The following is a 22,785-nucleotide window of genomic DNA, read 5'->3' as shown; positions in this document are numbered from 1 at the left end:
TTCCTGTCCTGTACAGTGAGCAGGGGCAGTTTTGTGTTTGGAAGAATAAGCTGGTAGTCATACCATACAGAGTAGGCATAAAGGAATATGTGAGAGAAGAGATGAGAGGAAATAGTGTTGTGCATGAATTGCACCCTCTTTTCCATGTTCTTCTATTTTCCCTTATATAAAACAGGCTTGATTTGCTTCTGTTACATTTGCTTTGATCTACTATGAGTGCTTTTGTACAATCAGATCCTTTGAGATGAGGGTGATTAAGGAGTAGGTGAAGAGAGAGGCACTGGAGAGAGATTTGTTTTTATCTCATTTATTAAAGATGCCAGTTGTATTAACCAAAAGGATATGTGATCCAAGTAGTTCTGGAGTTAATGTAATTCTGTCAATAAGTGTTAAATTTAATTTGGTGGTTCCTATTAGGCCTTTCTCCATTGGTACCTAGAGTACAAGTGGTGGTGAAGCATGCCAAAGGCATTTCTCTAGCATCCCATCCCAAAAATAAGATTTAAAATTTTGCAAGGTAATTTTGCCTTCTTCCCTAAAGCTACAAAGAACCTTCCATTTGCTTTTATGGGTCAGATTGTCAGCTGATGTGAACTGGCCCAGCTACATTGAACTCTTGATCCCAATTTTACCATAGGAATGTACTGATCTTTTTTAGAAGTTTTAAGAGGAATATGGGGCGGACAGTGGAAGCAATCTGAGTAAGGGGAAGGGGTTACCAGGTTTGCTCAAATAATAGGACTCAGCCAGCTGCTAGTCATGTCATTCCATTCAATGAGGTCTATGACATCTGTGACAGGAAATGCTCAAAATTAATTTTACACATTTGGGATGGGCCAAGAGTTATCTGGAGGCTGAGGTACTTAAATCCCTTCAGGAATTAGGAAAGGGGAGATACCTACTACTTGTTCAGTCTTCCTGTTAGTAATGAGGATCATGCCTGAAAACTTGGGCACCTTCATCTTGAAACAATACAGAGAACCGTAATCCTCTGAGATGTAAAAGAAATGAAATAGCCATTGTTGGACTTATTAGGAAGAAGAGCGTCATCTAGTCCAACCCCCTACTCTCAAAGCAGAACCAACCCCAACAAAATCATCCCAGCCAAGGCTTTGACAAGTTGTGAGCCTTAAAAACCTCTAAGGATGGAGATTCCACCACTTCCCCTGGTAACCCATTCCACTGCTTCACCACCCTCTTAGTGAAAAAGTTTTTCCTAATATCGAACCTAGACCTTCCCCACTGCAATTTGAGACAATATCTTCTAGTTCTGCCATCTGCTACCACTGAGAACAGCGTTAGTGAGAATAAGGGACTGTGTCTATCCTCCTCTGACTGATGATCCCTTGACTTAACTCTTCTCCATTGCTCCCTATTGTCCTCCATCTCCCCCTGGCTTCTTGCTCCTTTCCGCAGCTTTCAAATAATCATGTCACCTGATCTTTCTACTCTAATACTGCCCTCACCTACAAAGAACTCCTGTCGTGGCTCTTTCCGTGCTCATTCTTCTCTGCCACATCACTGTCTTCATCAAAATGATTCACCCCTTTCTTCTCCCTGCTTTTCTACGACTCCAGTTCACGTTAGGGTGTTCTTGACAAGACTGCAGTTGTATAGATAAGAGTCCTGTAGAGCACAGAATAAACTACAGATGGTAAATGTATTTCACTCAACTATGGGAGTGGTCCTTAAACAGAGAATAGTGGTTGCCAGGATTGGGCTGTTAAGAAATGGGAGTTCTGGGGCAGAGCTAATTCTATTTAAGAAAAAAAAAAACCCGAACAAACTAAATCTGCAAAAGCCTGGTTTCTGATTAACAATGAGTTATTTTAGATGAATAACTAATATTACACTAGCACATTGTCATCCAAAGTACAAATATTGGTTCTTTTTGTACATCAGTATTGATGTGCCTTTTTGGCAATACAATACAATGTAGAAGTATAGTTGAATTTTTCTTTGATTCTCTAGTGCACTGATATCCTGGTTTAAAAACAAAACAGAATCCCATTGCCAAGAATGGGGAAAAAACTGAAAATATGATGTAAACAAAGGGAAGGGAAAGCTGGAATCCATCCTAAATAAAGATCTTTATTAGTATCTAAAGCCCTGTAAGTGAGCTTTCATACTTTTGGCACCAATAAAAAAAAAATTCCTTTAATTGTATTTGTAACTTAAAGCTGCCATATCATGCCTTCCAGCTTTCATTAAATTTGATTAAATTTTCTTAGTTGAAGTACAAAGTCCATTACAATGGAGTTCTGATTACAAGAACTGGAATCCAAACAATCTTTGATATGGGTGGAGTGACAGAAAAGGCTGAGAGAACACAGCTTGACTCTTTTATTCCAGGTTAAATTTTCATTGCTGGCAATTTGACTTCTACACTGAGAGAGTTCAATATGGAGTCATTCAGAGAATTAATATGTAACCACAGTAGGTTATTTGTAGTGTGTCACTCTTCTGCCTTTTTCAAAGACTTCAGCTGCATCATGACATGTTGGGCAACAGATTCTTTTATATTCTTTGTTTGACAATTTGTTACTTTAAAAAGGGGAGAGAATACTATGCTTACATCTTAATTTTAAACAAACAAGGTCAAATCCCCATATAAACTGGTATCTCCTCAGAAGAACACAGATTAAGGGCATGAATAATTTCTAAAGAAGAGTTCCTAAGAAACTTAGTATGTGAAACAGTAAATACTAACAGCATGCCATTCGTATATCCTGTCTCCCAAAGCTCTCTTCTCCTGTATTTTGTAGGGCTAGACTGATCTGTTGCTGCTTCTTGGCTGTTGGGTTCTGCATGAAATAGTTTTACTATTGGACTCCTTTGAGATGCAGTTTTTAATTACTTGTGTCCTGTTCTCAATCTGGCTGGTAGATACATTTCGCAGTACAGCTCCCTGTATCTGAAACGGTCTCATTTCTTTAACGGAAAAATTACATTATCCGTTGATTTTTGAGATGTTTGAATACTATCAAATGTCCTGCTTTAATTTTGAAATGCACACATCAAGGCTTTTCTCAAGAGATTGAGGAAAAGAAATGGTGTTACTGTTCTGTATATCTGAATAGACCGTATTTTTTCTTGTGGATTGTCCATCCTGCAAGATTCTGACCACCCTTTTTCAGTCACTGCATGTCCTGATCTTCCATTGACTTTTATGGGAACCGAGGATGTTTAGCATCTCACCAGACTGAGCTCCTACAGTAACTACGGTATCATGGGCTCAAGGCTGCAAGATGCTAAGTGCATTTAATTTTTGCTGAAATGCAACAGTTCTGGAGGGACTCATAGGAGCAGGCCAGCTGACAAAAAAATAAATCCTTGAAATCTGTTAATAATCTGTCTTTCTCAAGGCATCTGTATTTGAGCCTATTCCCGAAGTGGGAAAATCAATGCAGTCTGAGTTTGTTCCAGTTACTCATCAGAGATGTGCCCTCCAACATCCTTACTATAAAAATGGTTACAAAAATAATGGGCACTTTTCCAGTAAAGATTGACTGGAGAGCCTGGAAAGGTGCTGCGTGTATCCCCACCCCAACTTCCCCTCAGTCCAAAGCAGGGGCTGTGAGAGTAGCTGCCATTGCAAACGACAGTTTATGGCTGTACCACTCTTTTGAAGCTCTGAGAGAGGCTGGCTGGACACTACCAAGAAACATCTTTCCCCTTGACCACTGAGGAGAGAGGGAAGGCCCAATCCAGCTCCTGGGAATCCAATTTCAGATGCTAAAGCTGGAGTCAGCAAAATGGGCTTTCTTGTGTAAACCCTATACCACTTCACTTCCTTCCCCCCAGCATCAGGAGCCTCTTCTCTGTCATGCACACATTTTCCAGTCAAACCAGGAATGGTACTGGCCCAGGAGAGTTATTCTCAGAAGTTTCACAGGTCTGCATAGTGTGTTACAGGGTTCTACATATATTAGTTCATAATTTGGTCTACTGACTAACCAGGGAGACTTGGAACCTGTAGACGTGGGATCTTTTTTCAACAATGCTCATAAATTATGAGCCCGTGTTTACAAATCTCAGATTGCCACCATTTCCCCATATGTACAATATCACTGCGTAAAGTGTTTTGATGTCCCTGTAAAAAAAAAAGCTAGGTACTTTATATTAGTGTTTTGATTTGAAAATACAAAGCCTCCAAATTACATTTATATAGCAAAATATATCTTTTTGCACACGTGCTCTGCAGTTTATGTGCATGTAAAGTAAAAGAAGAAAGGTAAACTGTTCTTTAATGTGCTGATTACTTAAATCTGTAAAAGATAGAACTTCTTCGGTACTAAATTTCCTAAGTCTCTTTAACATAAATGCACTTTTATAGAACACAATGAGAATGAACCCGAGTGATTTCTTTTCAAAGGTGCTGAGCTCCCATTGACATCAGTGGCAGCTATGAGTGACTGGAGATATATATGTGTGTGTGTGTATATACATATGTATATATATACACACCTCTGAAAACAAGGTTTAATTCTCTAAAGATGTCATCTGTCGAGAGTCTCGCTCCTGAGTCTCTGCTCCATGGTGTGAGACATCTGATATCTCCGAACTGTTGACGTGTTTACTCCCTGAGGAGGGGTAGCAGGATGGAGTGTGAGCCCAGCCCACCGAGATTAACTGTTCTCCTTGGGATCTTCCAGTCAGATCCTCCTCAATGTCAGTGAGGGAGGGGTGCACCGTTCCTGCTGTTGCTCAGGGTCTTTGCTCTGACCTGTTTCACTCATCTTTGGGGATTCCTTTCCATATCCCAGTCTTCCAGTAAGGTTCAGATTATTGAAAAATTACTTGCCAGTTTGCCTGAGTGCGTCAATGCCTTTGCAGTGGTGCCCTGGTGCTTACCGCCAGCACTCTGGTGCTCATTTACTGTTCATGGCTTCACTGTTTGCCCTGGTGCCTTGGCATCTGTTTTTCAGTGCTCTGTGTCTTGCTGTGGCTTTTCAGCAAATTCTTTGCTTACCTTGGCATTTCAACTAGTGCTGTGTCTCTGCCAGTTGGTGGCTTGTGCTCCATCCTACTACTGCTGCTGGCATTAGGGATTGTAAAAAAAACCCCAAACATCCCAAAATCCAAATCCCACGCCTTCAGGAACTTATGTAGATCTTCCTGTGCTGCTCTAGGTAGCTGAAATATGAAAGTAAAAATGCTGGCAGACGGCAGCTTCAGAGGCGGAAAATGACAGGTCAGTATTTTTCCTGAATTTGCTGATGTGGAGCCTGTCACAGAAAAGGCCTGGCACATGCATTCCACATGCTGACAACCACATCAAATATTTAAACTCCTGAGCTGGCCAATTGCTAAATAACAATGTGAAAGACACGTCTGTTTTACTGATACACTGCTTTTTAAAGGGGGAAAAATAAGGTTTTACAGATGCTCAGATCCTGTGGATGTGCAGGGTAAGAAAATGAATAATTGTCATAGAACAGCTACCTTCTACTTATTAGCACTCATTCCCATGTGCCTCCATGCATCAGGCAAGAGTCTGTGATGGAGAGCAGAAGGGGAACGTGCCCAATGGCTACGGAGTCAAAATAAATGTTTTTGTTTCTTTGATGTTGCAAAACTGTGGGTAGCTGGGTGTTATACTGCTAAGCTGGTAGAATTGCGCTGAACACCTTGTGTTGAAAAGAAATTACATTTTGTTGTTAATTAAAACACTGCATTCATCAAGAAACACACAATACTTCTCTGAGCTGATTCTGATCCTTTGAATGTATGAAGTGGCTTGTTTTAGGACACTGTTTAAAGGAAAATAGAGTAGACTGAAATCCCAGTGTCATGTAGGAGTATAATTTTAGAGAGAGTCTTTGAGCTCTGTACTACATAGTGTCTCAAGTTTGAGAGAGTCTTTTTTTTCCCACCCTCATTGTACTTCCTGATGCTGACGTGGTCCAAGCTCTGCTTCTCCTGCATTACGTGCTGTGTACTACATATCCACACGTTACTTCAGGGCACGCTCTTCTAAGGAGAGGTAGTCATTGACTATTAAGATACCAGTACTGTTACGAATATTAGTTTCTGTACTAAGTGGGGAGGGGAGGGGGACTAGCCTGTGTGTGTATATCACTAAAAGTAACTTCTTAAAATACATAAAAATTGCCTAGTATTTTAGTATTGTAGAACATCTGTCCAGGTCAAACTGTAAAAATTCTAGACAATAGTAGAAAAAACCAAACAGCAAGTGTGGGAGGGGGTTGTTTTTAATACCTTCTCCTCCCCTCTCCCCCCATGTCCCTTCAGAAAATCAACTCTAAGATGGGTGTTAGGGATTTTCTTTTCTTTTTTTTTTAAATGTTAGCTGCAAATGCTGTCAAAGCTAGTAAACCACCTGCCAGGAGACCTTCTCTCCCACCATCTGCTGACTTGTGTCCTAGCCCACATAGGCTAGATTAAGAACCTGAATGAGCTGGCTTAGTGCAGTTACTAGTTCAGCTGCCTAAGTCAGGAGCCATGCCAGAGCGGTCCAGCTATCTCTGTAGCACGGCTGAGTGCTACGGGAGGGGAAGCCATGTCTTCCCTTTGATGTCCTGCTGGAAAAGAATCATGGATAGTGCTCCAAAGGAAGGACACGGTTTCCCCTCCCAACCTACCACGGTGCTCCAAGGCACTCGTGAAGCAGCTGAGCTGTTTTCAAATCGTTCTTTCTTTAGTCATGGACTAAGGGCTGCCCTTACTTCTTGACATTATGGGATCAACTTTTGTTGGGGGATCAAGGTAGCAGATGAGGAGAGGTGCAGTAGTTCTGAACTGCCTCTTCTGGCCCCCAGGATGAGCCCAGCTGCCTTATCTGCCCCTGGTGAGGTCCCACTTTGTATATTTTGCATATTTTAACTTAAATTTAATATTCCCAGTGTTGTTCTTTTAATAGTAGATGGGAGTTGAAAAGGGGTTTTCTAGCCTTTGGGCCACCTATTGTAGCAGAAAGAGCAATCAGGTTTTGTCTAGAAAGCACAGCTGAAGATGGATGCCGGTGTATTTGGGAGAGGGGGGAAGTATTTGAAAAATTTCATTGCCATGTAGAGTTACAGTTGTAGAGGGAATGTTCCTATCCCTTCCCGACTTCATTGCTCATCCTTCACTATGAATGTATTACATAAATACCATCAACATTGTTTTCAACAAACATAAAATGAAGTGATCAGATTTTCAGAAGTGCTCTGCACCCACAGCTCCTTTTCTTCTCCATAGGTGTTGAACGCTTTTGGCCCTTATCCTCCTTTCCTCCTATTCCTTCTCACCTCTCATGTATCTCTCCTCTTCACTCGCTGATACAAATTTGCTTTCAGCTATGCAAGAGTGACCATGGGACCTCTTGGTGCCAACTGGGGGAGGGTAGAGGGGATGCACAAGGATTTACAGGGATCCCCTGCATTAGATATATGCACAGTGGTTCACATGAGGTCTCTACCAAGAGCTAGCACTTGCTGTGGTCATCACTGCAAAATGTACATACAGATAATTGTCCATATGAACACAGCTCCTTAAATATTATCTTCTTAAGGCAAGTAACCAACAGGTGACATACCTCAGGAATGTGCCTTTCAGGCAAGTGGTAACAGATATTTATTTCCCTGTCTGGCCATTGTGTAGTGGGGATTGTCCATCTCACAATGCGTGTCTATTTGCATTCTGAGCCCGAGGATAATTAGGAGATTGCAATATTGACGAGAAGGGAAAGCTACAGGAAAAAACAACAATTGGGGGGCATCCGAGTTATGAGCAGGGACAATAGATAGTTGTAGTGTATCTGAGGGTGCAGGGACACACCCTGGATCTTTCATCCAGGAAGCAAACTAACAACTTGTTTATCTCATGCATGGAAGATCACAGCCAAAGCTGGCTGTAAAATGCTGCAAGGACTTTGGGATGAGCGTTGGTCTATGAGATGGAAATGTATCTAGATAAGTCTAAGTTCTAGAATGCATGTTATGATTTTACTTTATATGTAACCGTTGGTTTCCAATACTTCTACTTGCTATCACTGGAACCCCTACACTTTGTTAAATAAACTTTCTCTTTTTCCCGATGCACTTATCTCAGAGCTGCGTGTTAAGCAAAGAGATGATGTGAGCTTTTGAGGGGGAACTGCTAAGCCAGGGTGGACTGTTCCTTGGAAAGTAGCAGATGTGTGAATGCTGTCAGTGTCAGTGAAGCAGGGGCTGGACGCTCCAGGGAAAACACTTAGGGGTTGGAGTGTGCCTATCGCTAGCCTGTGGAGAGGCAGTAGGGCCTGTGCAGGGCCTCGAGGAGAGTGCTTGTGTTGTCCCTGGTGGGTGGAGTTAGGGAGTTGAACCTCAGCAAGCCCAGACAAGGCTTCTCACATTAAGAACAGTTTGTAGCCAAGTGCCACACAGACCTGGGTGTCCCTGGGATGCCTCACAGCCAGACTGGTGTTTTGCTGGAACAGTAGGGGTAAAGTCAGCACAAGAGCAGCATCAGCACTAGTTGAGTCAATTTCATAAAATGTCAGGTCAGTTACAAAGGAACTCCCCACTATGTGCTCCAATACTGCTATTTTGGTTTCTTCTACAGCCAGGCAAGCAAACTATAGCAAAGCTATAAAAGAGGTGTGAATAGCCTTCATTCATCCTAAAGGCTGCTAAAATCAAAGCTGCTTTTGACCACTTAAATGCTAACACTAATAAATGTTTTGTCATAACAAATCCCCAGCATAAACCATTAATTAGATTTTAATTAGGGTGAAGAACCATGCATGATACAGAAGAAGCCCTTCCACACAGCTCTGCACAGCTGTCCAGGCCAGTACAAAAAATGAGAGTTGAGGAAGGGGAAAAAACTCAGTAAACATATTATACTGCTATTGCTAACCTTTTATTTAGATTTTAAAGGCAGGTTATTTTAAATGATGTACTACTTAGCAAGCTGCCTGCCTGCTTCAGGTGAACAAGCAGCAAAATTATTTGCTGCAAAAAATGAGAAGATATTCAGCCTATTTTTTTTTCCTTGGTGTGTTTGGAGAGATTTGCACTGCCACTCTTAAGCGTGGTCGTCAAATTGCTGTATGATGCTCACAGTCCTGTATACTTCCCCCCCATTCCTTCTCCTATCGCACACTGATGTGCACAAATATGGAATAGTTGAACTAGAATGTCACTTGGGACTGAATCACAGATAACGTCATGAGGAAAACATTTTTGTATTAGTTACTCCTTCCTATTGGCATCAGATGAATTTGTTCCTCTTTCCCCTCATTCCCCCGCATGGATACACGTATCATGTGTTAGGCAACTACTTCCCTCACTCTCCCAGGCTACCTGTCCCATAATCCTCCTGCAAACCTGTATAAATATAAGGATATTGTGCAAGGGACTTGACTTTGGCTGTGCGTGTGTGTGCACGCGCGTTTGGACTTAGAACCACTCTGTTCAATTCTATGAACACTGAGGCCTTCTTGTGGACCACTCCAGAAGGCAGTTCAGACAGAGTTATGCTGGGGTCCAACATAGTCGTGAATATCTTTATAGTAGATAAGGACCATCATATGAGGGGAAGGAAGGGGTAGGAAGCCACTGGGCATTAGAGGGGAGATGGTAAAGATGCCATGGAATGACGGAGCTAATATGATCTCAGTGTCAGGCTCGTGTTTACTTCTCTTGCCCATGTTACCAGGGATACCTAGTGTTCATTGAATTTCTCATCATCCAAATTGCAATTTCAAACCCAGCTGTTCTACATTAAATAGCAGAGCAGAGGAATGCTACTGGTAAATCAGTTCCTTCCTCTTTTACATTCACCAAGTATAATTAGAATATTCTATGACATAATTCAGAGTTGTAGATTCTAAGGCTGGAAGGTACCATTTTAATCATCTGTTCTGACCTCCTGTATATAACACAGGCAATAAAACTTCCCCAAAATAATTCCTAGAGCTGATCTTTTAGAAAAACATCCAATCTTGATTTAAAAATTGTCAGTGATGGAGAATCCACCACGATCCTTGGTAAATTGTTCCAAATGTTAATTACTCTCACTGTTTAAAAAAAAAAAAAAAAAATTACACCTTACTTCCAGTCTGAATTTGTCTAGCTTCACCTGCCATCTGTTGGGTCATATTATACCTTTCTCTGCTAGACTGAAAAGCCCTTTATCAAATATTTGTTCCTTATGTCAGTACTTATAGACTGGAATCAAGTCATCCCTTAACCTTCTCTTCGTTAAGCTAAATAGATTGAGCTCTTGGAATCTGTCACTGAGACACATTTAGTCATTCTTGTGGCTCTTCTCTGAACCCTCTCTAGTTTTTCAACATCATTCTTGAATTGCGGGTACCAGAACTGGACCCAAGATTCCAGCAGTGGTTGCACCAGTGCCAAATACAGAGATAAAATAGCCTCTCTGCTCTTCCTTGAGATTCCCCCGTTTATACATCCCAGATTGGCATTTTGCCCTTTGCCAAACTTATTGTGAAAGTCAATATTACTTAGAAATATAAAGGACTGCGCTTATTATCTGCAAAGATAGATATACTCGTGATACATCTGTTTTTCTCCCATAAATGTGTTGTATTGGGAATACGAAAAATGCCAAATCTGCTTAATCTCTTATGCTGTTAGCCTTAATAGCAAATGAGGCAATATGTAAGGTCACTTCAGAAGACCACTTTAAAATGAATAAAGTTTCAGGGATGGAAATAGTGAGGCTGAAAGAAGTCAGATAGAATGGCTCAAGTCATATTAGATCCTTCTGTGGGAATATCTTGTGTAGGAGACCCTGCGGACCAGGAAGCAGTTGTTACATGTCTTAATTCTTCATTTCTTATGTTATTCATTTACTCACAACATATGTTCTCCCTTTCCTTGCCTGTGGACTGTGCTTTGACGTGGTGGGAAGGCTTTTGTGCCCCCCTTGAAGGCTGTGGTAAAGGACCTATGTTCCACGTGGAACAGAGAGGCCTGAGAGAGATAAGAACATGTTTTCTCTAAACTGAGGCACTAAGGCCACAATTCAGTAAAGTACTTGAACATCTGAGTGGTCCCATTGACTTCAGTGAGACTAACTACATGCTTAAAGTTAGGCTTGTTCTTAATTACCTTGCTGATTGGAGACCTAACTGAATTTCTGAATTAATAAGTGTATAGCATTTTATTAGAGGACATTACATGACCTGAAGAATACAAAGCTTTTGAGATAGACTTTCAAGCATTGTAGACTGCATCAAAATATATCAACGCTCTAAGCAACACTTCGTTTGGACGTATTGCATGGTGGGATGAATTTCACTGAGTTCCAGTTGAACTGATCTTTCTTAAGGAAAATGGAACCTATGCGCTCGAATTCCATAATGTTCTTTAAGAATGTGCTGGCTGATTCATGTTATTTTCTTGTTTATACTTTTGAAGTATAGGTCTTAAATTCAGGCAGTGTTTTTTGTTAGATGACAGTAAAGAATCAAAATAGGCTTATGCCCATGTTTAAGCTTTCAAGATGCTTTGTTGAAAACTGAAACTCTTCATAACTCTGAGACATTCAGAAATGACACATGTAAATACCTAGATTTTCAGTTCATTCTGTGCTGCTGGTAGGGTGTTTTTAGTTAATTTAACTCTGTGTTACGTAAAACCTAGTGAAATGTACACACACATTTTCATGTACCACGGATATGAAATGACAGGTGAAATGGGATAACAATTTTTAAAAGTCCTTGAAGTTTTGATAGTCTTTTCTGTGCAGGACTAGTATTAAAAAAAGAGGGGGGGCGGTGGGAGAAGAAGAAAGAAATATAGTAGAACAAAGTTTAAATGCTTAGCTGTAGAATGGTAAATGTTTAAACAACTTCTCACTATTTTGAAACTTATCTCAAGATGAGGCGGGATGGAGAACACCATGTAATACAGTTGTCTGGTTACAAAGTTCAAATATGTTTTCTTTATATGGGTCATATCTTGCTGTGGAGGTATTTTGTTTAAGCATGTGGTTCTTTATTTTCATTCACATTGAAATTCTGTGTTACGTGGAAGGAATCCTATTAGTATATAGCATCATTTATAATAGTAGCTAATCTATGATACCTTGATCTTTTTCCATTTTTAAGGTTTTTCATACCAAGTCACTTTATTCATTGTATTTAAAGGTATACAATGATTTGTCTATTCCCAACAAAAAACATAATCCAGACAAATACCATGCAGGAAATAACTCTAATATGGATGAAATCCTCATTTTAATGTAATTTGTGCTGTAATATTTGTCTTTGTCAGAAGACTGATGTTTTACTGGCTGTGGAATATGCCTATATTGCATGCACATGTAGATACTCTGTGTGTATGCACAACATATGGAACCACATCTGTATGAAACATTGCTTTGCTTTATTTTTAAAGTATTGACCCAAGCATCTAATCAATTTTATTTAAAATGTAAATTTGCTGCAAGTATAAATAGCTACCTTAAAGAATAAAGACTGTATCAGGAGGCTTTAAGTATTCTTATGTCTATTGTCTACTTTTAAACTAATAGTAGGTTCTTCCCACTAAAACAGAGATCTTTTTTTCTGCATTAATGTTGAAGAAAGAGCAATTGTAATTTAAATAGCCCCCTCTTTAATTTTGTCCTTCTGGCAAACAGATTTGTATTTGTTCCTCCTGCTTTCTTTATGTAAATGCCACATAACATGATTTCACCATTCATTAACGCATTTCAAACTGAATTTTAAACATTGTCTTGATGAGTCTGACACCTTCTTATCTTTTTTTAAAGCAAATTTAGGTAGACAATTTTTTCTCTGTCCATGGTATATTAATGAAAAGCTCCTTTTCTAAAGTTTCATCAGAACAGTATTGATGAGATAACTTTTAAGCATTTGATCATGAAGTCATCAACTTCCAATTTGTGTGCGCTCCACAATTAAAACATTCTGTTTTGGCCTTCTACACACTCCAGTGCTCAAAGACAACTGTGGGGAAATATATCTGTAGCCAGACTTGTTAATCAGAATTAATTTGTAAATCCCACTTCTGCTGAAGAAATTTTACATTGTCGACCCATGGACCTAAAGAATCAACTGTATCTGTATCTAGTGGTGAGAGCATAGATATTGCCAGTTCAACGGAATTAGACAGCAGAATTGCTGGAGAGTGGAGGAAGGGGAGGATTGAGTAAGTTCACAAATCCAGTAAATGTCAGGAGCCCTGCTGCAGCACTCAAGGAAATATTTCAACTATAGTCAAGAGACCACAAAGTTTATAAAGAAAGTTGTCTTCCAGTGGGACTCTTTTTCCTTCTTTACCTTTTGAAAAAAATTTATATGAGACATACAGTGCTGGCAGTTTGCTGTTTCTGATTTCTGCTAAGGAGTATGTGTTGAGGGTTCTGTGAACATCTCCTGACTCTTCTATTTGATAAATATAGCATCTTGGAACATTTCCATGCCTGAATCTTTCATTTAAGAGCATAGTTAAAATGTGTATCACATGATGTGAAGGGATTCAGATTTTACAAATTTCCTGCGGCTATAAACCTCCCCTTGGAGGTCCTAATGGCATCTTAAAATGTAAGATTAAACTTTTAGAGTATTGGGTGTGTGTTAGTCATAATCCCTGAATTGTACTTGGAAAATTAAATCCATTATTCTTTTGTTACCTGCTATAGAGGCCTATTGATTCTTTTATTAATTTATAGAATATCCATTGGTAGGCTCTACCTTTGCAATAAGCCTAGTAGTCGGTGCAGTGGTCATAAATACATTTTACAAGTGAATATCTTACTTCCTATTAGATCTTATGGAGTTTACAACAAATCATACTGCAAACCATTATCTTCAGTCCATAGGTAAAACATTGTAACATTATTTTTTTATAAAAACACCATTAATTCTGATCACCAGTGTTGTGACAGAATGAGTGCAGAAGGTATCTGTTGGTGTTTTGCATTATACTAATAATTCTTTATGCCAACTATTACATCACATGACTCATTTCCTTTACATTTCTGTAGTATACTTCATTGTAAATTAGCCAATATATTTAGCAGGAAAAGAAGATATTAAATGGGACTCTGTTTGCATGAAGTGATGGCTTTTCCTTTCTCTGTACAGCATCTGAACCCAACCTGAAGTTACGATCCAGATTAAAGCAGAAAGTTGCTGAAAGACGGAGCAGCCCCCTGTTACGCAGGAAAGACGGCCCAGTGGTTACTGCTCTTAAAAAGCGTCCATTGGATGTCACAGGTATACAACTGAAAGCCGTGCCTCTTGCTTCATTCTAATGAGGTTCAACAAAGAAAAGTGCAGAGTCCTCCACTTAGGAAGGAAGAATCCCATGCACAGCTATAGACTGGGGACCGACGAGCTGGGCAGCAGCTCTGCAGAAAAGGACCTGGGGGTAACGGTGGATAAAAAGCTGGATATGAATCAGCAGTGTGCCCTGGTTGTCAAGAAGGCTAATAGCATATTGGGCTGCATTAAGAGGGGCATTGCCAGCAGGTCACGGGAAGTGATTATTCCCCTCTATTCGGCATTGGTGAGGCCGCATTTAGAATATTGTGTCCAGTTTTGGGCCCCCCACTACAAAAAGGATGTGAACAAGTTGGAGAGAGTCCAGCGGAGGGCAACCAAAATGATTAGGGGGCTGGAGCACAGGACTTATGAGGAGAGGCTGAGGGAACTGGGCTTGTTTAGTCTGCAAAAGAGAAGAGTGAGGGTGGATTTGATAGCAGCCTTTAACTACCTGAAAGGGGGTTCCAGGGAGGATGGGGCTAGGCTGTTCTCAGTGGTGGCAGATGACAGAACAAGGAGCAACGGTCTCAAGTTGCAGGGCGGGAGGTCTAGGTTGGACATTAGGAAAAAGTTTTTCACTAGGAGGGTGGTGAAGCACTGGAATGGGTTACCTAGGGAGGTGGTGGAATCTCCATCCTTAGAGGTTTTTAAGCTGAGGCTTGACAAAGCCCTGGTTGGGATGATATAGCTGAGGTTAGTCCTGCTTTGAGCAGGGGGTTGGACTAGATGACCTCCTGAGGTCCCTTCCAACTCTAATATTCTATGATTCTGTACAAGGCTTCCCTCTTTGAATTCTTTTTAGTCTGGATCTCTTGTCTTCCCTTTGGCACTCTTAACCCTTTAGTCCTTGGACATTGATCAATGAAGGCATTGTTTCCAAGCCTACAGGCTCTGTTCACAACTTTAGTCTTTTAGCTGGTGTTAATCAGATATAGATGTGATGTCAGTGTAGTATTTCAAGATGGTAGAAATACCTACAAGAAATTACAGGTGGTTAGAAAATACAGCATGAAATCTCTCAAAGGCATCTCTACTAATGTCCATGGATCCAGTTGCTAAGCATAATTCATAACTGGACCTCTCCAATAGTAAATGCTTTTGACGCCATGTTCTTTATGGGCGTCGTGCAGAGCTCCATAGTTCTTCATCAAACAATTAAATTTAAATGTAAAAATGTTACGCATTGTTTTACTATAGATAATATGTTCAAGTTATTTATTTCAGTCTCGTGTAAAAAGTAATCAGTATTTCTTTTTTGGATAAATATCATCTTAGGAGATAAGAAAAAACTAGGTAAGGCTCTAGTTTGCCATAAAGTTTAATATTTAGCACCATCTAGAGAGAGCTGGGTGTAAGTACATTTAGACAACTACTGTTTGTTTTTGCTTTTCTCAGAATTCCCTGACATTTCCAAGCAGTGTCATAACTCATACAGCTTAAAATTCAGCTCTGCTCTGAAAAGTGACTCTGTGGAAATGGCATCATAAGCTCTATGAGTGTGTGTGTGTGTATGATCTCTTTATTAAATACTCTTGGCTTACAAGTCAGGAGATGCTTTTTCAAACAAATAGCCCTGCATATTCCACAATTGAACCGGGAGGCAAGCTTATTTCTTTCCTCCTCATTCGATACTGCCTGTTAAAAAGGGTCTGCAGGCTAAATTAGGGCTTCCGTAACATTTGTACAACCTCATTGTTTTTAGATGGTGCCCTCGGTGACACCTGTGCACGCCCATCTTTGCTGGGTGTGTATAGATGTAACTGACTGGAACTTAGTTTAAATTAAAAAAAAAAAAAAAAAAAAAAAGGCTGTTGATCCACAAGAGGCAATAGAATCCTGCTCATGCTCTGAGCTGTGTGGGCTCTTGCTGTACTAATAGGAATGAAAAGCATGAACATTTCATTTTTATCGTTACAGTCTGACTGTAGGTCAACACTGGGTAGGTGTGTTGAGATGAAAATGACATTTTTACAGTGATTTTTTCAGAGGAGAAATGTACTTTTAATCCATTGAGCATATCCCTGGATGAAATACTGGAATGTATCACAAAGATAAATTAAATGCCACATGTTTTTCTTTTGTTTAGGTAATACACATAGAATACAATAAATCATAGATCATGACATTTTACTTACAGGAATGCATATATTTTCAGTCGAATCAAAAATGTTTTTTCCAAAATGTCTAGGTTTTCATTAAACTCCACAGGTGCCCATTGTGGAGAATGTTGAAAGGGGGTAGTGAAACTTGAGGTTAATTAGATCCTCTTCATTCAAAATGCTACTGCTTAGTGCTCACTTAATTGGACATAGGAAGACCAACCCTGGCAGCAGGAGGCAAGGCACAAGAAAGAATAATGAGGCTGTTCTTACGCAGAATAGCCTTTTGTTTCCAAAATTATGATCTGAAGGTATGAGGGCTTTACATTCATGAATAAAGCAATATGTTAGGGATGCCACAGAGATCTCTGAACCTCAGAAAGTAATTATATTTCAAAACAGTCCTACTGCAAAAATAAATAAGTTTTTTTTGCCTCTGATTGCTGAGTGTCTGCACACCTGTCAGCTAGGGGTGATGGTCACATGTCTAAGGAGGAACCGCGTCCTTGATGAGCATTTAAAAATGTCTTTGGTTAATTCCTTCTCAAACTCTTCTAGAGTCGCTTTTGAAAGAGATTTTCTCTACTTTGTGTCATCAGTGAACTCAATGAACATGCATCTTGGTAATGTCATCATTCTCGTATCTTTGCAATAGAATAGAAAATGCACTGGGGGGAAACAAGTCCATGGATTAAAAGAATTCCCTGTTGGTTAACTTCATGTAGTAAGCAGTAGTGCTGAGTACTAACTTTTGCTTACAATGTCACAAATAAGGACTTGTGCAGAGGAAAAGGTTCTCTCATTTTGTTCAGTACATTCAGCAAGCATGCTCATACATGTATACGTACTTAAATACGTCCTGTTGTAGGTTTCTCATTCTTTACAAGTGTATTGGGAGGCATGAGTTGAAAGTTGATGGTATTGTTTAGAGGATGTGGAGAAAGTGGTTGCTGAAGCTCAGAGACGGTTCCATAGTTTCGTGACAGCAATGGATGTCTATCCACTAGACCCCGTAGAGTCACATAAGTAAAATGCATGGTCCTTGGAATAATCCTATTAGCAGCAGATTTATAGAAAGAAAATACTTTTGACTATGTGATACCTAATCATTACTAGGGGGGCAGTCGGTTTACATGATGATTTAGATTGTTACTTAATCCTTAAATTTCCCTTGATTATAGAGAACAGTAAAATCTATTTACTCTACTCTGACAACATGTGCTGAATTACTCCGCTAACCATTTTAAAGGGGTTTCAACAATTGAAACAATTTTTGTTTTAAGTTATTTAAGTCCCCAGAGTTGTAACAGTTGGCTCCATTTCCACTGAGACATCCCAGTGCAATGTCCCAGATTGCATCAGGCTGTTATATCACAGCTACCAGAAAATTATCCTGGGATCAGCCAAATCCTATTTTCTCAGAGTTGAAATGGCTATCAAAAGGTTGCAGTGATTTATGCTTTCTAAGTAATCTTGGAAGGATTAGATTACTATTGGTAAATGTCAGTAAACCTTGATTTCACTGTGCAACCACAAACTGTCAAAAAATATTTCCAGTGATGACAATCGATGTAAGACTCAAGTAAGAAAAATGCTTCCTGAGAATATATTAGAATTTGATTTAAGGATATTTAATTTGTATATTTTGACATGTGATGCTGACAATTTGTATTTTAACAGTTATAGTTTTAACTTTTTGAATCTCAGTGGCTGCTGTCATTTAATTAATTTCTACCCCCCAAACTCTGCCTAAATAATTTCCTGCAACTGCGAAAATTTAATTGGATAAAAACACTTAAAAATAAACAGCTATATTTATCAAAATTATTTAAAAAAAAAATAATGGTGTACTTCTGAGATAAAAAGAGAAACACCGAAAACTGTGCAATGTACAAAATGAGAGGCTCCTATGGGCCAGCTGTGTTCTCCAGAAGAGTTATCTGGTGGCTGTGAAATCACCCCATCTGCAGTACTGCACTGAAGCTAGGAAATGCAGCTTTATAGGCTGTTTGTTTTTATAAAAAAAAAAAAAATTGGGGTTCAACATGCCCTGGTTAGTGGCGGTGTTAAGAACATTGCGGTAATGTACATGAAGTTGTGGGCATTTAGTAGTTCATCTGTAATAAGGGTCTACAGCAATAGAATAATGAAACGAAGCTTTAATTTAAGTACAAAATCCTTGTGATTCTGTGTCGTGATGAGTTGTACAAACTCCACACTGGACCAATGCAGGAAGGGGTTAATGGGCTGTCCTGGAGACAGGGATTTAAATCTATCCTGTCCTGCCATCCTTTTCAGAAGTAACAAGTTATAGGTAATTAGGAAAGAATAGTGATACAGAGTGGATGAGGAAGGCCTCAAAGGCAGTTGCCCTGACCAAGGCAGCACCCATCCCTAGAAGGTTAGAGAGCTAGATTTGTAGGCCTGAAACATGCTCTGCGAGTGAGCTTAGAGGGCTTCCCTGAGGAAGGGAAAGCTCAATCAGCACTTAGAGAGTGGCCAGAACTGACTAGGATTCCCTAGGGGCAAACTCTGTGTGGGTTTTTGTTACCTCTGAGAGACTTGGACAGCTATGTATGTGGAGGACACCATCTACTTCTTTCTGAGCAATAGAAAGGCCTTGATTCAGACCTTGATATGTGTCGCTCTGTCCCCTCTCTCTGCCCTACCCCAAAAAATTAATTCCCAGACTATACGCATTTTGGGCAATAGTTTTGCTGGTTAATTTTGAATAAAGCTGTCCCTCCCTTGCCCCATCCACCAACACTACTCAATGGCATGTCCTTTCTTTTAGCCCCAGCTTTGGCCAGTCGATACTTGATTAATGTCACACCAATGTGGTGTTTAAAAAGCTGACTTCTCAAATTAGACACATTCATTTTCTAGCTGAGACATTCCTGAGTTCGTTATGCTAACAGCTGATGGAATGCATAAAGCCTTAACCCAGATGAAACGTTTCTAATTTGCAAATTAGTGAGAGGACACTTTAAAAAGTGAGGATCATTGCATCCCCATCACAGAATGCACTTAGTTTATTGTAACAGCTGTAGTTCTAAATGTAGCATATTTTATAAAAATAATAGCATTTTAGTAACATGGGATCTTATGCCCTCAGTATCAAAACTCTGCTGACAAATGGAGTGAGGCTGTTAATGGTGAATTATAAAATGTGAGATCAGATAGACCGTACTGTCAACACAAGTAACTCTAATGAAATTGAAAAATTCTGGAGGAAAAAAACTGCTTATTAGGGTAATTTATTTTAGGATAATCTTTCAGTGTAATATTGAGGAACCCTGCAAGTTTTCATGAAGTTAGAGAGTTGTCCAGCTACTGCTAAGTGTAAAGAGATTGATGTCTGGAGAGACTCTGAACAGCTCCCACAAGGTTGCCTTATAGTTTCTCAAATATCCTCCCATTTGTCTGTCCTGAGATGAATTCAGTGCATGGAAACATCTACCAGCAAGCCAGCGACAAAAAAGGTGTATACCAGAAAGTCAGACTTCACCCTCTTGTGTTCGTTGCTTGCTCATGTGGAGACCTGTTGACACTCTTGTGATTCCAGCCCTTTCCTAGGGTTTCCATGTTGGGAATGGAAAGAAACTAGTGCTTGGATGGGAGACTTCCAAGGAAAACCCACGTGCTGTGGGAAGTGGAATTAATGATCTGATTAGTACTCCTTCCCTGTAACTCAATACTGGACTAGGGCCCCAGATTGGTGTTACAGGCTGCTATTCTGCTGAGGTTGACAGCACCTTAGGGAAGTGACTGTGTTTCTCATAGAATGCCAAGCACACTGTCCATTCTTAACAAATTACCATGAAGAGCTTGATCACTTATTTTCATTGGAAAATCCCGGGGCACTTTTTGTAAAAGTAAATGTTGGTGCTGGTGTGAAATACTTTCATTATTGAACCTTGACAGCTATCTTTCCATTTAAAACATGAATAAATCTAGATACACAGGAAGAGTGCATGGGAAAATGTCAAAGCTCAGAAAGTTACTTCCTTGTGCAAGTGAGAGCCTGATACAATAAGACCAAGAAAGCATATTTAAGATTAAAGGTTAAAATGGATTGGAGGAGACAATTCACAAAACTGTAATAGAACAGTTTGACATAGACTGATGTGGCTTGTTCATGCTTTCTGAATTGTTTACTGTGTTTTTAATTATATTTAAATTTATTGACACTAAAAAAAAATTTGCAGAGAAAAGATGTAAGTAAGTATTTGGACAAGCTGTTTGAAAGTGCATCTTTGTTGATATAGTCTCAATATAGAAATGTTTTATTACATCTTCAGGGTTCCCCCTCCCCCCCTCCCCCGATCTCTCCAAATAGCACTGCAGAGATAGTTTATAGTGGTTCTAATAGTTGTTTTTTAATGTGTTTTAGACTCTGCATGCAACAGTGCTCCTGGATCTGGTCCCAGTTCTCCAAACAACAGCTCTAATAACATAAGTGCTGAAAATGGAATTGCAGGATCCGTCACAAGTATTCAAGCAGAGGTAAAGTGCTGCTCTTTATCTTGGGTTTAATGCTTGTGCTTCCAATGGATTTTATACAAGCTTTTAAATACTTCTTGTTATCAGGACCATTGTCCATTATGCGGGGAAAGCTGAACCTTAATTTGGATTGCTACTCTCCTGACCAGTGAAGATTTGAATGTGTTGTGTAGGTAACATGCTTAGTGTGAGTTTGCTCATAAATACCTGTGCTTGGGGTAACTGGCAGTAGCCATAATATGGATTGATAGATAAAAGAAGCAAGGGAATGTTGAGGGGAAAACTCCAAGAAGTGTCCTTGCTCAAATATGGGTTGCCAACTCTCTCGAGTATTTTAAAAGTTGGGTATTTATTTTCATGCTTTATAATGTGGGATAATTTCACTTTATACAATGAATTTATATAAGCATTGTTAAATTACAGGGGTGGGGGAATATAATATTACCTGGTTTAAATTCCTCCTCCCACACTCAATACTCAAAGGCTTCCTGTAGTACATTAATGTTTGCCACCAAATTTTAGCATCCTCCCACCTTTAGGCAGTTTAAATCTTAGCTTTTGTTAACCTTTGTTTTTAAATTGCGTCTTTCCATAACTGATTTATTATTAATAAATAATCCCATAAACTGCAGATTTGCATGCACCATCCTCTTAAATATCTGGTGTTGACCACAGTTGACAGGATGCTAAACTAGAGTTGGGTCTGATCTAGTATGGCAATTCCTACATTCCTGTTGTTGAATCTGAAAATATGTCAACCTCTCTGTCCGTCATTTTGTAACCATCCCATTTAGAGAGATCCTACTGTTGTATTTCACAGTGCAGGCTTCGCATTATATTTCCCTTGAATATTATACATGAATTTACATTTATAAGCTCTCCTGACAAAGCAGAAGTTTGCTTTAATCACACTATCTTCCAGCTTGTAATTTTGGAGAGTGGAAAGGTGCTTTCTGAAGCATAAATTCAGGCTATTTGAGCTTTCTAGGTTTGTACAGATTTTGGCTTTATTAGCATTTCTAATACCGTATAACACATCATTCAAAAAACCTTCAGTCAAAAGATTTCACGGACCTTATAACACCAAGTCACTCATGCAGTGCAGCATTGGTCATGTTACCTGACACAAGACGCTCCAGCTATTCTCAGAAGATTGGCTGAGACTCTGACTTGGGCTTTATAAAAGGAACAGTAGTTAAGGTTGCACACTGCATGTATTTCCATTATAAAACCCTCATTTCAGTTGCTCCTGACTTCATTCAGTGAGACTGCTCTACTGTAACTCAGGATAGATTTGGTCTCCTCCAAACTGGAATTGAGCTCCCAATTCTGATACATGAACCAGAATAGAATGCAGCTGGCCTTCTCTCTAAAGTTTTACCTCTGTTAACAAAAGTCAGACTCGCAAGTACCAGTGATTGAATCACTGGTGGATTCAGGATGTGTGTGTCCCTTGAAGCCCTTTGGCTAGTAGAGGCAGACTCTTCACTTGTTGACGTTACACTGCTACCTAGGAGTGAAAGTAATAACAATGACTTGTCGCTACAGCCAGCCCACCTTCCCCTCCACGTTCTGCTCTCATCACATCTGGGGTTTAGCAGAAGGAATATAGACAGCTGGGCACTGCCAAGAGACTCATAACCTCAGTTCAAATATCAGTGCTGAACAAGAAAGCTTGTACTGTTCTGAAGGGTACAGCTTCCCCAAAATCAGGGATGTGGGAGGGCTCGTCCTATCCGTGTGGATATGCAGAGGCAACACTCTCTCCAAGTAACTTTGCTTTTTACAAATGAATGTACTACTTCACCAAGGCTATAATTCCAGTCCTTAGTAAGGTATGCACACAAAATTCTTTGTATACACATGCTGTTGTTGCAAGCATTTGATGTCCACGTTCAGTGATTGACTATAAGCAGACAAGTCATAATTTTAAGA

The 22,785-nt window shown here is 39.7% G+C and overlaps 1 protein-coding gene across 3 annotated transcripts in view; it reads left to right on the top strand.

The window, feature by feature from the left end:
• HDAC4 (histone deacetylase 4) overlaps positions 1-22,785 on the top strand; it is a 403,085-nt gene that overhangs the window by 265,756 nt on the left and 114,544 nt on the right. For all 3 annotated transcript variants that reach the window (XM_067548627.1, XM_067548626.1, XM_067548628.1), the window contains exons 8-9: positions 14,069-14,200; positions 20,741-20,853. In XM_067548627.1, the coding sequence (XP_067404728.1) occupies positions 14,069-14,200; positions 20,741-20,853 (245 nt within the window). The remainder of the gene's footprint in view (positions 1-14,068; positions 14,201-20,740; positions 20,854-22,785) is intronic.

The sequence above is a fragment of the Emydura macquarii genome, unplaced genomic scaffold (genome assembly GCF_026122565.2).
Source record: "Emydura macquarii macquarii isolate MOO-44397 ecotype Brisbane River unplaced genomic scaffold, CSIRO-AGI_Emac_v2 contig_1253, whole genome shotgun sequence".
In the NCBI taxonomy this organism is placed as follows: Eukaryota; Metazoa; Chordata; order Testudines; family Chelidae; genus Emydura; species Emydura macquarii.
The sequence above is the reverse complement of the archived record's forward strand: the minus strand, read 5'-3'. Positions and strand labels throughout refer to the sequence as shown.